This window comes from Sphaerodactylus townsendi, linkage group LG09 (assembly GCF_021028975.2).
Source record: "Sphaerodactylus townsendi isolate TG3544 linkage group LG09, MPM_Stown_v2.3, whole genome shotgun sequence".
Classification (NCBI taxonomy): domain Eukaryota; kingdom Metazoa; phylum Chordata; class Lepidosauria; order Squamata; family Sphaerodactylidae; genus Sphaerodactylus; species Sphaerodactylus townsendi.
Genome location: NC_059433.1, coordinates 33507352 through 33524927, shown reverse-complemented (window position 1 = coordinate 33524927; position 17576 = coordinate 33507352). Strand labels below are relative to the sequence as shown.

Sequence of the window (17576 nt, the reverse complement as noted above, 5' to 3'; positions counted from 1 at the left end):
CACTGGGCATACAAACTCCCTCTGCCCCACAGAGAAGGTAGCTGCATGCTCTGTTGGGCAGAGGGGGGGGGGCGGTGGCGTCGGCCTGCTTGGTGCTGCCAGCTCTTGTGCCATGTGAGCCGGCAGTGCCAGGCATGCAAACCCCCACTGCCCCATGGAGAAGGCAGCCGCCTGCTCATTTGGGCAGAGAGGGGATGGCGGCAGCGGCCTGCCTAGTGTTGCCGGCTCTCGCACTGCACAAGCCAGAAGCACCAGGCATACAAACCCCCTCTGCCCCACGGAGAATGCAGCCGCCTGCTGCTCCTTTGGGCAGAGAGGGGGTGGCAGTGGTGCTCTGCAAACCTCCTCTGCTGGACAGAGAAGGCAGCCGCCTGCTGCTCCTTTGGGCAGAGGGGGGATGGCGGCTTCCTCGTTTTCTGCACCCTACCTGTGGGCCCCCGCGCAGCAGCCACCCCCATGCACCATCATACCTGCAGGATAAGGTAAGTGATGATGCAGTGGGTGCAGGGTGCGACACAGGGACCCATGGGAGGTCTGAAAATGCGGAGGCCACCCTGGGTGCAGCTCTGCCCAGCTACACCTCTGCTTCAGGCCAACCTCCAGGTGAGGCCAGGAGATCTCCCAGAATTACAACTGATCTCCAGGCAAGACAGATACATTTCCCCAAGGAGAGGGGGAGGGGCTACACCAGGGGCTACACCGGCTGCTGAAGTTCCTCTCCATGCTCCACCTCATATCTCCAGGAATGTCCAGTCGGGAGTTTTCCCGACTTGCAATAGCCTTGCAAGATAAGCCAGGAGGCTTCCTTCCTCATTTTGCAGCAGCTTCTGTTCATCCCACATGGCAGCCTACCCTGCAGGTATGCAGAGAAACCCCTCCTGCTCAGTTGCCTTACCCAAGGCATGACCAAGAGATCGGCGGCTCTTGCAAAAATACATGTAAAGCACCAGGAAACTCGGGTGGAGTGGGGCAAAAAAAGACCCACCAACTTCTGCCCTCAAAGAGATGCCGCCGGACTCGAAGTTGGGGAGTTTGCCAGTTTGGGGTGGGGGGGAAGAGGAGGGCTCACCCTTCCTTTGGCTTGGAGAGCTATAACTCACGGGCAGACCGGCCCCTTTTTTTGCAAGGATTAGATTCAAAGGAGCCTGGGCTGGGGGTGTGTGTTTGCAATGGGCCAGCATTCTTGCGAGGAGATGACTTTCCTTCCCCTTTAGGGTCTGCACATTTGGGGAGGAGTGAGTGTTGCTTGCAAATTTTGCATGCAATTACGTTCTCCCTGCTTTTCAAATGCTAAGCTGCTCACAGCAGCCTCCTGAGCACACCCACCAAACCAGCTTCTGAGGCTGGGGCCAGACAATGAGATTTTAAGTGTGTGTTACACAGGCCGGTTAGAATTGTATGATGGGCCAGATGTGGCCCGCGGGCAGTGAATTTGACACATGTGCTCTGCTGGTTTGTTTTTTTCCATCCAGCTCAGGTTCCTAGGAGCGAAGGAGGGGCAGTTTGGCATTGGGGGGGAGGTGCTTTTTGGCGTACAGGCTCCCTGGAAATGGCTACATAACAAATCGAAGGGAGTCCTAGACCAGCTGCTGTTGGAACAGTGAAAACTGTAATGGCTTTTATTAAGATCAGCTCAAATTTGGTGGCTCAGTAAAAGGCAAAACTTTTTTTAGAAGAAGAAAAGTTTGGATTTATGCCCCCCTTTCTCTCCTGTAAGTGTGATAAACGAGAAATATTTTTTCTGCTCGGAATGAGGAGATGAGCCGTAAGGGAATATGCTTGTGGCAGGACAAGATAAGACCATTGGATGACCAAGCTGAAGGACAAGACAGACTTGTATCAGATTGTGTGCATTAAGCATGCTTAATAGGCTAATACATATTAACTTCTCCTCCTGCTCTGACAAACTGTATTTTAATGTATTGTCGAAGGCTTTCACAGCCGGATTCAACTGGTTGTGGTGGGTTTTCTGGGCTATGTGACCGTGGGATTTTAATGAACACACAGGAAGAACCCACAGGGGGCACATATGAAGGAGGAACATGTAAATAGGCAAACTGGAAAGTTGTGACTCTAAGTGCCCTTAGCCAATGGGGGAACAGAGAGGGTGTGGTGAATTTGGGAGAAGGGAATAACATGCGGTGGATACACTGTTTCGGCGGAGTCTGCCCATGTGGGGATGGCTCCCCTTTCTTTGCAAATAAAGCTACTTAAAACTCTTCTGTTGGCTTGATATTTGGCAAAGAAATACTACGTAGGCACCACAAAAGCAATTTAAGGAGCTTCCAAGATGATACAGCGGCTCCACAGTCATTCACAGCCATCATGCTTGTACAGATGTCCTTCCCGGGGTCAGATAATTTCCTGCAGCTGGAAGGCCAATTTTTCCTTAGAATCACACCATGATCTTTGACTGTCCTGTTTCAGTTTTGGAAAAATGTAAGTCTCTCGTTTTTTCCTTTGAAAGTCTCAAAGCAACTTACAAACTCCTTTCCCTTCCTCTCCCCACAGGATACACCTTGTTAGGTAGGTGGGACTGAGAAGGTTCTGAAGAATGCAGGAATGTAGGAGTTGGGAAGCAAATCTGGTTCACCAGATAAGAGTTCACCGCTCATGTGGAGGAGTGGGGAATCAAATCCTGTTCTCCAGATTAGAGTCTTCCTACTCTTAACCGTTGGCTCTTCCATTGTTGGTGTTGTGGGGAGGGGTGTTTGTCACCAATGCAGGTACCAGTATCCACTTATATTTCAACATCATCCCTAGCTGTGCATCCTTTAAATCTCTTGCAACAAAAACAACAGAATCTTGTGGGACTTTAAAGGGTAACAGGTTAATTGTGAAAAATGTTTGGCAGATGAGGCTGCATGAAGTTCCAGAGGCATAGCCCTGTTAGTCTGCAACAAGAAAAATAAAAAGAATAAAATAGGTTTATTCCAACACAAGCTTTACTGGGCTACAGCTTCTTAATTCCAACCAAAGAATCAATAAACAAAAAACAGGAACTGGTTCTGGTTCTGGTGGGTTTTCTGGGCTGTGTGGCCGTGGTCTGGTGGATTTTGTTCCTAACGTTTCGCCTGCATCTGTGGCTGGCATCTTCAGAGGTGTATCACAGAGAAAAGTCTGTTTCACACTGTGTCTGAAACACAGTGTGAAACAGACTTTTCTCTGTGATATACCTCTGAAGATGCCAGCCACAGATGCAGGTGAAATGTTAAGAACAAAATCCACCAGACCACGGCCACACAGCCCGGAAAACCCACCAGAACCAGTTGAATCCGGTCGTTAAAGCCTTCAACAATACAAAAAACAGGAACACTCAGTAAAGGTCTCCAAACAAACAAGACAAAGTCATGCTATTATATTGTGACTGCAAGAAAATTATTAACTCCAGCTGCTTATAGATCCCTAAAGGTTTTTATAATAGGTCCCAATAATAGGTCCCAATAAAATACTAAACTACTAATTTCAAATACCAAGCAAATCCCCAGCTACTATTGTTGCATATTATTTAAATGACAACATTCACATAAATGGTGAATAAGTCAATTGAATAGCTGCCTGGCAAATTAACATCAATTCCTAGAACCATACGTAACCACTTAAATATCAAAATGATCAGATATATTAATGGCATTTACAGTATGCAGAAACACCAGGTGAGAAAGCTTACCCAGGTGAATAGATGACTGACCAGTTAAAAAATAACTGACAAGTTAACATAGGACTAAACATAGCCACTCAGATACCATAATGGCATAGCCTATTGGAGACATTTGAGGTTTACAGAGATACCAGATGGAATGACTTGACCAGTTAAATGGTGAGTTTTCTAGACCCTTCAAAATACATTCAGGAGATTTTTATGCATTTTTTGCCCATTTTTCAGGTGACAAATACCAATGATACATTGTTTTAGAAGTTCCCTTTAAGACTAGTACTTAAAGTAAATTTGAGACCTTTTAACCAGATATTCTCCCATTGTTGCATTTGTATATAATACCCAAAGTTAATAGCCCATTTCGTTGCACAAGCTATAACTGGATCATCATAATTCGGACACAGTTATACCTCAAATTCAGTCTTAGAATGTTCAAAAACATAGAATCGTTTATCTATTTCAATCTTTCTAAGAATTGTGTGTAAAGAAACCAATTCCCATCTGCAATTAATTCTTCTCTTAATTTCATTATACATTTCCTGTGAGAGAAATCTAAAATATCACAATATGTTGTCCACCCACTTTCAAATATAATTTATCCCCTGAATAAGGCTTCTTGTGGTGAGAGCCACACAGGTGATTTTTGACATAGTCTAGGTTTAAATTTGTCTAGTATTCTCAGAATGGCATGGCCAATATAATACTCATTATTAATCCTTATTGATTTTAACTTTACTGTACCATAAATAAGTGTATCATCCAAATCTCAAATCATATACTTCTAAATCAAACAGTCTTTTTTCCCCACATAATCCATTATTTCATCCAAACCAAAACACAGGCAGCAAAATATATATTCAGATTAGGTAAACCTAGATCTCCTCTTTTCTTTGCATCTTACCAGATTTTATATAACATTTTTAATAAAGCATTCATCTTAATGACAGCAGTTCCCTGCAACAGCAATAACTGAAGTTTTTTCTATCTTGACAAATCTTTTTTAACTTCATTTCATGTTGTGACATAGCTATTTTGAAATAATATACAATTCATATTTGTAAACATAACATCCAGGTGTTCCATCTTTTTCCAAACTTAAAACATGCTTTGCTTATCAAAGCTATTTGATCCTGTGTTTGCATATTCTTCCCCCTTTTGGATGCACACCTCTATGTGATGAGGAGGTTCGGGAGTGTCAGCGAAGTTGGGAGCAATACTATAGGGAGTGATTCTGTGAAGAGGCTAAACTCCTGGCAGATTCACTCAAGACGGAATGGTCACAGCTGAGACACAAGACTTAACATGGGTCCACCCCCTTCAGGAATCAATGGACACATCAGCAGAAGAAAACAGACAGCTCCAATGGTGATGGGAAAGAGGAATCCTTGCTTAAAGGCTAGTTATTGGGCAGCAGCAGCAATGGAAGGTGATACTAGAAGAGTATCTTTTGTAGAAAACAGCAGTGCTACTACAGCTACCCCTGGTTATTACTGCACAGAAGGCATGAACCGCCAAAAAGAAAACCCAGAAATAAGTGGGTTCTAGATCAAATCAAGTCTGAAATGTTCCTAGAAGCTAATATGACTAAACTGAGGCTGTTGTACTTTGGTCACTTAATGAGAAGACAAGAGTCTCTGGAAAAGACAATAATGCCAGGAAAGGCTGAAGGCAGCAGGAAAAGAAGAAGACTCAGCATGAGGTGGATTGCCTCTGTAAAGGAAGCCACAGCTTTCAGTTTACAAGACAGTTAATGACAGGACATTTTGGAGGATATTGATTCATAGGGTCATCATGAATTGGAACCAACACATTTTATTTATTACCATACTTTTATTCTGCCCTTCATCTCTTTGTCTTCACTTTGCATATCATTTTACTGACCTCAAACATCTTCCTACAGGAAAATGAAGAGCTGCTTTATGGCCACTAGCATATTAATTTTTAAGTGTGTAAGATGTATAGGAAAGTCATAAATAGCATCTCCTGGAGACTGCTGAAACATATTTTGTACAGGGTATTTTTTGTGTGGTATCTGCCAAATGAGATGCAGGCAAGTTTAAGCCATATCTGCAAGAGAAAAGCAGGAAAATGCAAGATTCCTCCTGCTGACTTTGATGATCCTCAAACTTTTTGCTCAAAAAAGCCCCCCCCCCCCGCCCCCGATCCACCATTTCATGTTAAGTGATTCATGAAACTCATTCTAAATATACCACTAATTTATCCTTTTCATTGTGCTCTTGACCCATAAACTGCACTTGTAACCAGTGGTGGGATTCAGCAGGTTCGCACCACTTCAACAAAACCGGTTGTTAAATTATTTGAATCCCACCACTGGATAAATCCCCCTGCTTTGTAAAAGGGTATAATTGCCTGAGCCAAAAAAGTCAGCTGCTTAATGGGAATAAGAATCTGGTGTTTGACATTGGTTGTGCTGTAAAGCACAGATCTAGCTTGCCGTCATCCCACAGGAAGTGTGAAACTCTGATCCTAAACAGCTGCATTATCTACAAAGCCAAAATCATGTCCAGTTCTTATATTTGGCAACATCTAGATTAGATTACTTCAATATGCTGTATGATAGGCTGCCAATGAAGAGTGTTCAGAAACTACATTTGGTACAGAATAATGTTCCCAAAATGTTGACTTGTTCTCTGGTTCTCAAGTTGTGTCTGGACTCAGTTTGAGATGCTGGCAATGACCTTTAAAGCCCTATGAATCTTGGGATGAGCATCCCTTTATTGATTGATTGATTTTGCCTTTCTCCCAAAGCAACATACATCATTTTCTTTTCCTGCCTTTTATCCTCACAACAGCTCTGTGAGGTAGGTTAGGCTGAGAGTGCATAACTTGCCCAAAGTCACCCAGTGAGCTTTCATAGCATGAGGGGAGTTTCAAACCTAAATCTCCAAACATTACTCTGACACTCTTAACCACTATTCCCAAATGAATTTGCAAGATCATGGGCTGTGATCATCTGAGACTAGACATGTGGCAAACCAAAAAAGGTCCTTCTTGGTCCTTGGTCCCAAAGCATAGAATTCCCTTCCCAGGGAGATTTTTAGGTCTGTCTGTCATTCCCTTCTGCCAGTTGATTACGGCCTTTTTGTTTTGTTTGGCATTCCCTTAATGACCCTCCTTGCTGTTTATGTTTAATTGTTTACACACACACACACACACACACACACACACACTTTAAATTTTGGTTTATATTTTTTTTAAATTGCTGTCTTGAGGGTCCTAAATGGGTGAAGAGGCAGAATTAAAATGTTTAAAATTAATAAATGAAATCTCTTTTTATAGGTTTATTTACTATTAGGTTAAATCTTAGCATTAGTCCACAAACCATACACCAGGTTAAAATACTGCTAATTGTGTGGTTAAGAAAGTTGCTGATAAAGATGTTCTATTAACTGTCCCAGCACTAAACACACTGGCCCTGACCCTGCTCTAGATATGGGCAACATGTTACATGCTACAACTAGTGACTCAAGGTAGGTCTGTCCACATCTGCATCAATTTGTTTATGGGGGCAAACACATCACCCTATACATGGGGATACTTGTTGAGATGCTTGTTTGTATTAATATCATACATTAATACATAGGGATATTTGTTGGGATGTTTATTTGTATTCATATCAGTGAAGAATGAAGGAGACCACAACAGTGCAGCTATCTCTCTTGTGACTAAGAGATGTTAATCTGGTTGAAAGTGACAAGACTTTTATTTGAATGAAAGTGCTATGAGGATTGATTATAACATAATCCCTTTATTCAAGCTGACTTTTCACACTGCCACCAGATCTTTAGTCCTGTAGTGTGGGCCACAGACTTATTTTGTCTCCCTGTGATGTTTCCCAATAGTATATATTTATGTGGGGGAAGATCTTGTATGGATTGGGCTTTTCATGGATATAACTTCTTCTTCACTTATCAACTCCTTTGGGATGTGGATCAACGCTAGAACATCTGCTTTGCATGCAGAAGGTCCTTGACTTGAATCCCTGACATCTCTAGTTAAAAGGGTGAGGTGGTAGACAACGTGAAAGATTTCTGAGACCCTGGAGAGATGCTGCCTGTCAAAGTAGACCAGATTCACTTTGAAAGATCAAGTGTCTGATTCGGCAGAAGGCAGCTTTGTGCGTTTATGAGCTCATTCACATATGTCATATATCACATATCAGTTGAGGCCTGTAAAAGCAGATAGTGATTTTGACTTGTGATGAGGCATCACAAATCAAACACCTCAGACAGAGCTTTCATATCATCTGACGTCACCTCAAATGCAATTAACACATTCCATGAGGGCCAATGTGGTTTAGTGGTAAGAATCCTGGACTACAACCAGCAACAACCAGGTTCAAGTCCCCACTTCCCATGAAATCCACAGGGTGATGCTGGGTCTCTCACTATCTCTAAGCCTTGGCATGCCTCACAGAGTTGTTCAGAGAATAAAAACGGAGGAGGGGAGAACAATTATGGCTGCCTGAATTCTCTGAAGTAAGGGCAGGTTTAAAATGCAACAAACGAAATAAATAACATTATTGAGGGTGCGTACTGAGAAATCAGTTGTTGAGCATGAACCAGTGAATAGATTGTTAACACTTCAGGTGTGGAGAATTATGCTATTTTAATAACAGAAATCACCAGCAAGAAATACCATTTTATCCTCAGATATTTGTTTTGGACTTTGATATGCTGACCATATCTTGCCATTAAGATAAGAATATTTACGAAAGAAATAGCCCCAGCTTTATAAATAGCACAGGAAAAGAGCTGGAAAAAATAATTGACAAACACTGAAAATGCATTTAGACAGCATGAACTGGAGCAGAGGTGCAGAGTTTTCTGTTGGTTAGCAATAGAAGTGCCAACTGGCTGGAGAAAAAATAGCCTGCCACAGGAATAACGCAGCACTCGTTCAACTTGGCCATTCTGGATGCTTTTCCAACTTTTCCTGATTCAGAAGGGAAAGCTCCAAGTGACTATGCACAGATCCAAGGCTGTGCGGGAGAGAAAGAGGACAAGCTGTGCTTCATTGTTCCTTTTCTATTGCAGGTTGATCAAAGTGACAGACATGAACTGGAGCAGAGGCGACAAGCTTCCATTTATCTCTCACATATTCACTAGGCCAAGCCTAGCCTAGCCTAGCCTCCCCCCACAACACAGAAGCTCAGAAAAGGCGGGAAAATTGTGTGGAGGGTGACTGACTGAGGGAAGACGGAGAGTGGAGTGAAAGATAACTGTTCCTTGGCAGAGGGGTAGATGGGACAAGCCCCCTCACCCACGAATCGCTCCTTCTCCAACTTTGTTTTTGCCTCTATTTTTCTTCACTATTCTTTATTATTCTTATTCATTCTGTTCCACTCCCACTGGCCCTGTCATTTGTCTGCATAAGGTATTGCGTGTTCAAAAATGTGTCCTTGTCTTCTCAGGATTGGTTTTGAATAGAGAGTATGTTACAGAAAATTATATACTCCAGCTTCTTGTTGGGATGACCCTTTTTCTGCCACCGTTTATGCATTACATGCAATCCCACATGCATTACTGGAAGTTGGAGGCAGGGGAATACGGCCTCTGACTTATTTTATTTTTATTCTCACAACAATCCTGTCAGGTTAAGTTAGGTCAAGAGGCACTTGGGTCTCCCAGCAGTTCGGCTTTCTAAATATAACACTGATTTCTTCTTTTCATCATGTTCATTTTATTCCCTCTTGCCCCACAAACTGCACTTTTAACCAGCTTCTTGGATAAATGCCCCTGCTTTGTAAAAAGGTATAACTGATTGAGCCAAAAAAAAAAAAATTAGCTGCTTAATGGGAATAAGAATCTGGTGTTTGACATTGGTTGTGTGGTAAAGCTTGCTTGGATTTGAATCATGAACCCACAGGAAGTCTGAAACTCTGATCCTAAGCAGCTGCATTACCTACAAAGCCAAAAATCATGTCTTGAACTCTCTCATTAAACACATGTAGCTGCCACATACGAAACGGTCCCTGTTCCTTATTATTAGCTGACATCAACTTTTCAGGGTAGATAAGGGTCTTCTTCAACCTCTGCTCCTGAAATCCTTTTTCAACTAGAGGTATCAAATGTTGAATTCATGATCTTGTGCATGAAAAGAATATGTACCTCCCATGAAGCATGAGCTTCCCTATGTTGTATATAATGTTTAACCCACCCCACATCATGGCATTAAAAAATGTGTTTGTCCTATGACTAGCCCTAAACCCACTAGTCTCTAGGAAACCCAAGCGAATTTGGGTTGAGAGCTATTCTAGTTTCTTTTTCTGTGTTTATTTACAAGACCAAGTTTGAATTACATTTAAACAAAAAAAAATCTTGAAAGTATTTTTTTCTGTTCACAATATACATAGGAAATATCTAAGATATTTGATAAAGGCTTTCATACTGCATATTTTAAGTAAAACCTTGCCTTTCATTCAGTCATTCCAAACTTCTCAGACTTTTTCTGACTATACACTGTGAGAAAAACCTTGTCTGAAAAGGCATTTTATTCACTCCAAAAGAGAAACTATTTCGTAGGAGTTTCATTGTTTCAGAGGTGTCCTCCAACTTTTTCATGCTGTACATTTGGAACAAGTGAAATGTTTTTAAGTGTTTAGAAAAAAAGAAAAGTCACTCCCACCTCCCAGACACACACCACCTTTTTTCTATTTTTTCCCCAGGCCTTCCTGTGTCTTCTTGCTTTTGAATAAATGTGTAAAAATAGTTTTCCTTAATTTTTGAAGCTTATCGAGAGGATTCAAGCCCATTTGGGGTACAAAACATTTGCATACATTTTATTAGAAGTTTAAGAGCCCCATCTACTGTGCCACCATACTGCCTCCAGAGGGCTTGCAGGCGGCACGCAGAGGCAGCAAACGCCAAAAGCTTCTCAGTTGCCTGCAAGCCCTCTATAGCCCAAAATAGAATTATGCCCCCAAAAGGGTTGAGTAAGTCCAAGGGGTTCCCAGCTCCAAAGGCTGGTGGAAGAAGACTGAAGTCGTCTCCATCCCCAGTTCACCCTTTTATAACTGAGTTGTGATAGACACAAAATCCCAACAAGTTAGCCCTCCCTGCTGGCATAAGTGCCACTTACAAAGAATAGCAAACCATACAAATTTTACTGTGAGAAGTTCAAAAAAGCATTGCAACTGCCTGCATCAACAGCCCATTACTACCACCACCACCACCACCCAGTATGGGTTTGGGCTGCCCATATTGTTTATGCTCTTTGTTGTTGTATGTCAACTATAGTGAGAGGCAGTGTGGTGTAGTGAGTAAGGCTATGGGCCTTTCCCCACTTACAGTAATTCCCCCTATGCCGCGCACTGCTCTCAGTGCACGGCATCTCTGGCGCGCCTGGGCATCCCCATGACCCCGCGCTTTGCGCGGGATCATCACAAGGCGCTGTTTAAAAGAGCGCCAGGGATGCTGCGCGCTGAGGGGGCGCGACAGCAGCAGCGTCTGGGCAGCTGCACTGTCGCCGCACCTGTCGTGGGGAGTGCCGGGGAACCCCGCGCTACTTTCAGAGAGTAGCGCGGGGCTTAAGGTAAGTGGGGAAAGGCCCTTTAATCTGGAGAACCAGGTTTGATTCCCCATTCCGCCATATGATCCTAGTATTTTAGAATGAAATTGCATGTATCATTTCGGTGTAATCATTTTTTCCTCTAATATTATAGGTTGGATTGCTCAAGTATAGTAACTATCAAAGTAAAATGAATGACTCTAAGTGCCAGTCCCTGTTTTTCACCACTTTGCCTGAGCTGCGAAAACTCTGTGCTATGAAAATTACATTGAGTTCTCAATTGGCAGAAAATGAAATTAGAACAGTACAAAGAAAGATGTGCAGGTAAACGGAATGTTCTTGAATAGTTTGACAGTAACAGAACAGAAACTCCTTCAGGTGAATGTGTGTCGGAGGGCTGTGAATTACTAATAGTTGTTTGATATACTGGCTAGATTAGAATACCTCCTGGATATAAGATTCTTACTACATATAGTATTTTCCCACAAAGTTTTTCTCAAGAAGTTCTTATACACCAACCAACTTGGATGCCAATTTAAAAAGTAACTGGAGATTAAATTAAGGTTTTATTCAAATGTTGCTTATAATGAATACTTGTTTATATTGAAAATAGTTTTAGAGGGTAGCTGATTGGTCTGAAGTAGAACAGCCAATAGCAAGTCCAATAGCCAATTCAAGTCCAATAGCACTTCAGAGACCAACAAAAAATTTACAGTATGAGTTTTTTATCTTAAGAAAGGTTTGACTCTCGAAAGCTTATACTCCAAACATCTTGTAGGTCTGTCAGGTGCTACTGGACTTGAATCATGCCTGTATTCATTACATCCTTATGCAAGGGTCTCCTTGCACCTCTGAAGCTTACTGAACAAGTAAAACCAGTTGCATCAGTTCTGCTGTTTTAAACTTATATTACCATTGTTAGTAAGTTGCCATAGTTTAGAGTTCTACACCCTGCTCTTCTTCTTCTTCAGTTGTACACTAATGGCTAGCTTTTAAAAGGGAACACAGGCTGTACAGTAATTACTTCTTCTGTGACACAAGTCTGCATTAGGCAGTCAGTTAATAATAAGTATGGATGCTGAAGCTTGTAATTCCAAGAACACTATTCTGGGAATAAGTCCTATTGGATCTGCTTAGGATTGATCGCTAAATGTCGAAGGCACAGTGCTAAGACTTAATGTTCTGGTACAAATGAGAAAACACCATGTGATAGTTGCATCAATTCACACGGAAAGTATCACAGTGCCAGCTAATTTGGTCCATTGTAGCCTGGGTCCAAGAAACTATGGGCAACTGGACCTGTTCCATCTAAGGGACTGTAACCAAATCTGGAACAGGCGACTCTTTAAGTCCTGGTTTAGACCCTCCACTCATTTCCATCTTGTCAGGATTAAGATTCAGTTTATTAGCCTGCATCCACTCCAAAACTGTCTCCAGGCACTGGTTTGGGCTTGTAGAATCTGTCCTGGAGTCAGCCAGAAGCACAAGACGGACCTCAGTGTCATATATATTGGTTACAACCCAGCCCTAATCTCCAAATGACATTACCCTGTGGTTTTGTGTAAATATTCATCCTTCCAAGGTCAGTAAAATGAGTAACCATCTTGTTTGGGGTAAAGTGTAGACAACTGGGAAAGGCAATAGCAAACCACCCTGTAAACCTAGTCTACCTAGTAAATGTTGTGATGTGACATCACCCCATGGATCAGTAATGATCTAGTGCTTGCACATGGGACAATCTTTACCTTTTACAGAGCATAGGGGACAAAATGGGGCCTTGTGGGATGCCTCAGATGAAAGGTTGAGAGGCTGAGTGGCAGTCCCCAAATCTTCTGAAACCTACCTTCCAGGCTGGATTCAAGATTATCATGTTCTGTTTATGATGCACAGGCTAGATTTTGCTTAAAACTTCAGTCTTAAGCTTCAAACACTGGTGCAGTTTATTCCTTCCACATCCTGGGGTAATTTGGAATTACATTAATGTAATTATTCTTTTGAACATTTGATCATCATTTCTGATTATCATTATTCCAGAATAAATATTCATAGAGCTGCAAGTTTAGCATGACATCAAGATGGTCAATGACAAGCTTTGAATACTTTTACCTAGGAAACTCTTGCTTCTGCATCAAGATGTCTTTTGTTCACCTGTCCCGGGGACACTGAATCAAATTTTAGCAGTTATGACGGTCAGTATAACATTTCTCATAGTAATGACTCAGGATGTAGATTAAGAAAAACCAAGATTAAGATTAAGAAAAACTGTAGATTAAGAAACTGTAGATTTAGAAAAACTGTAAACCGAGCTGTTCCACCGGGCTTTTGGGGAGGCTGGCTGCTGAGTCCGCCCCTCTCTATTGCCCTATGTGTCATCAGCTTATCTGAAAATCTGCCAGTCCCCTCCCAGGGTTTTACCGGACATCATCCACCTAATTTATTAATTATGGAAGGTTATTGCTGCTACTGTTTTTATTGTATTTATTGTTTTAATTGGGATTATTCGATTGTTTTAGTTGCAATGTATTGTGTCTGGTTGCCTGTAAACCGCCCTGAGCCCTTCGGGGGTAGGGCGGTCTAATAAATTGAAGAAATAAATAATAATAAAATAATAAGAAGATTACTTTAATAGCAAAATTACAGTGCAGTCCTATGCCAGTCTAAACCCATTGAGCTCAGTGGACTAAGACAGATGGAACTCTGCATAAGATTCTACTGTTAATGTGTTTCATACGCTCCCTGACTTATAGTATATTTGTCTGGAAATTTTCATGTATTATTTATTTATACTCTGTTTTCCTCCCACTGGGTACATATAGTGGCTTACAACATTATTCTTCTCTCCTCCATTTTATCCTCACAATATTCTGTGAGATATTCTGAGTTGAGAGAGACTGACCCAAAGTTACCCAATAAAATTGCATGGTACAGTGAGGATTCAAATGTGGGTGTTCGTCGGATGCTCTAAGCAATATATAATACTAGCCCTCAGTTGACACATTGTTACAGTGTCAGTTCACTGTCATCTAGCACCAGGATCTGGGAGAACCATTACCAAATTCTGACTCTCCTGTGTAAGTTTTGTAGATGACCTTTGGTCAATCACATGCTCTCAGTCTAACCAACCTCACAGGATTGTTTTGAAGATAAAGCAAAGGAGAAGAGAATGACGTAACCCACATTGTGTCCCTATCAAGGAGATAGATGGGATCCAAATACCATTTTTGTGTGATTTTGTAGGTGTTGCTAAAGTATCCTAAAATTGGAAGGAATTATACCCACCCTGTGAAGGTCTGTAAGGAATTTTATAGATTGATGCTTCAATTAACACAGCAGCAGAGGGGTTCAGCGCCGCTATAATGGTTATAACAATAGACACAAATAGCAATTTGTTCTATCTCCGATGTTGGTCCCGGAACAAGCTAAATATACTAAATGGCAATGTTTCTCCTCTATAAATGTAATATTATCAACATTGTATTTCGTAACCAAGAAAATGTGCAAATAAAACTTGGTTGTTGAATTTTGTTTTAGATACTCTGTTACAAATCAGGAAAGTGTCAAGCTTATGTAGAGAAACATGGAGCTACAGTGAGTCATCATTTTTTAAATCTGATTGTTTATTTAAGAATTAAAAATACTTGCAGTGATGCTATTAGCAAAACATAAATTGTTCTTAGGAAAGAAAATTGGGCAATTATTTGGTTGTCTGAATTTCATACCTGGTTATTAATATAAAAAGGAGCCATTTTCTCTTAAAATTTAAAAAGAATAAGTGACAAAGTTGTTTACTTTCCTCATAAAGTTGAATAACTCCTAGTAGAAAATTCTTTTTTAAACCCAATTCTATAGTCCCATTAGATTGGCAGCTGCTCTACCACATCTGTTATGGTAACAAATTGATGACCATGAGAGCTCCCAAAAGCAAAGTAGAAAGCAAAATAATACAAATTTGAAGATATAATCTGCTAATCACAGCTAATTACACTCATGGTGATACCATATTCCCATACATATCCTGTTTTCCCGAATATAAGACATCCCCTAAAAATAAGACATAGTAGAGGTTTTGCTGAAGTGCGAAATATAAGGCATCCCCCGAAAGTAAGACATAGCAAAGTTTTTGTTTGGAAGCATGCCCGACAAACAGAACACAAAAAAATAAGACATCCCCTGAAAATAAGACATAGCGCATCTTTGGGAGCAAAAATTAATATAAGACACTGTCTTATATTTGGAGGAAACACAGTACTACAGAGCCTCCCCTGTTCAAGCCCTCCCCCCAAACTGGTGCAATTGGATACATAGTCACCAACTGATAAATGCGAGCTTCATGTGTTCCAATTTTATTCGTGTCGTTATGTAGGTAATTTGTTATTACATTACATACTGCATTGCATTTATTATTACATTACATACTTTAAAATAATTTTCCATGATTTATCTTATTAGATAGAGACACCAGAGAGAGTTACCCCTGCTGTCTTTCAAACCTGCCTCTCCTATACAGTTACAGCCAAGCTTGCTCCCAGATGGAACCAGGCTGGTCATCTGTTGATACAAGGTATCTATATTGTACCTTTGACTGTCTCAGTCCTGTTGTTTTGTAAATATTTGCTGCACACTTCATGTACTTCATGTAGTAGATATTGTGCAGAAATGCTTTCTGCCGAAAAATTTCCCTCATTGTTTCAATTATTGTGATTGCTCTCTGTCCATGGACAGGAGCCCTGCTGCAGAATAACTGGTCATCTCAAACGGGTAGGGGAGAAAGAGAGGTTATAAAAATTCAAGATGAGGGAAAGTGGTCTTTTACATTTTGGAAAGTTCAGATGGGGACAAGCCATGATAGCTTTCACCTTGGGACTTTTCTCCTAATGTGGGACTGGAATCATACTGCCTCTTCCTTCTAGAATCCTATTGGTGACGGAAATTGTAAAGGAAGAGGGGGAAAGATGCCCTGACTAAACCACATGACTGTTTTGTGAGGGGAGCATAAAAAGCTTAAGTAGCTGCAGACCAAAGTAAACAACAGTTTAATGTGACTGACATGCTGGGGAAAGGAGATGGGTCCCAAAGTCAATCCCAGTGATTTGGTGAAACTGTCACAGGGCCAGGGTGACTTGTTTTCTATATCCTGCCTGAAAGCTCATTGGGGCTTGCCTATCTGCTAGGTAAACCTAGGAAGCCCCTTCAGGTGCCAAAGCTGTGTGGGCACTGAAAGAGTTAGAGGGTCACAGGCAGGTCCCTGACAGCTAAATGGAAATAATTGTTTCAGAACAGGGAGCTTATTTCATAGACTGCGTTGATACGTACACACCACTGAATATTGTACCCCACAGTGGCTCAAAATAAAATTATACAGCATATTAGGCCTGAAGGAGGAACTTACACAATGAAAGAGAGAATAATGGAGCATTCTATTGGCTTTTCTACATCCTCAGCTTACTCCTGATGTACTTTGCATTCAAAGCTTACTACTGAGATATATGTCATGTGTAGAAAGAGAATTTGTATAATGCAGGAACCGTAGTATTAAGAATGGAAAGTTATTTTTCCCCTCACTGCAATAGTATCTTCTTTATTTTTCCCTAGGGAATGGATTAAGACAGCTATCTTCCTATAAGGGAGAAAGAAATGGGTACACTTAAGACACTACTGTCTGGTTTCTAAACCTGTTCTGTCTCCCTAGGAATCAAGCCTGTTTCTTTCTGTACATTGCCACTTGACTCTGGATTCTCTGGCATAACTCAGGGGTAGTAGATGAAATGCTAGAAACTGATGTTTCTATATCGATAGGCAGGCTGGGAGGGGGGGAGAGTGCATTGATTCTCCACTCCTCCACATGAGTGATGGAGACTTATCTAGTGAACCAGGTTTGCTTCTCTACTTCTACGTTCCTGCTGGGTGTCCTTGGGTTAGTCACAGTTCTTCAGAACTCCTTCAGCTCCACTTATCTTATAAGGTGCCTGTTGTGGGGAGAGGAAGGAAAAGGAGTTTGTAAGCCAGAAAGGGGAGTATAAATCCAAATGCTTCTTCGAACATAGTTTAAACCCACAGAACCCACATATTTTTTTTCTGAAATGCTAATTTATAAAGATTTTATAAAGGATAGCAAAGTGAGAATTGTAAGTTTTATAATACGTATCAATTTTATTCCTTAAGGGAAACATTTTCTACTACAATCGGGAAAGCAAAATGCAGTTGGTAAGTATATTACTGTTTGAAGAAGAAAGCTTTTTATGGGCCTGTTTTTACCTTGGTGTGTATGTGTACACATGCAGTTGATTGACAGTTAATGGAATTTGGACTAAATTTAGTCTATAGATTTGTGGCAAGATCTCTAGTAGAGTTGCTAAGGAGCAATTCAGCAAAATTTACTATATATTTA

General features: G+C 41.2%; 1 protein-coding gene across 1 annotated transcript in view; it reads left to right on the top strand.

Annotated features, from left to right (window-relative positions):
* The first annotated feature begins 421 nt into the window (after positions 1-421).
* LG09H18orf63 (linkage group 09 C18orf63 homolog) overlaps positions 422-17576 on the top strand; it is a 31941-nt gene continuing 14786 nt past the window's right edge. Inside the window, exons 1-6 of the mRNA XM_048508079.1 lie at positions 422-482; positions 11343-11512; positions 13299-13377; positions 14720-14776; positions 15638-15749; positions 17351-17392. Coding sequence (XP_048364036.1) covers positions 11379-11512; positions 13299-13377; positions 14720-14776; positions 15638-15749; positions 17351-17392 — 424 coding nt within the window. The 5' untranslated portion in view covers positions 422-482; positions 11343-11378. The remainder of the gene's footprint in view (positions 483-11342; positions 11513-13298; positions 13378-14719; positions 14777-15637; positions 15750-17350; positions 17393-17576) is intronic.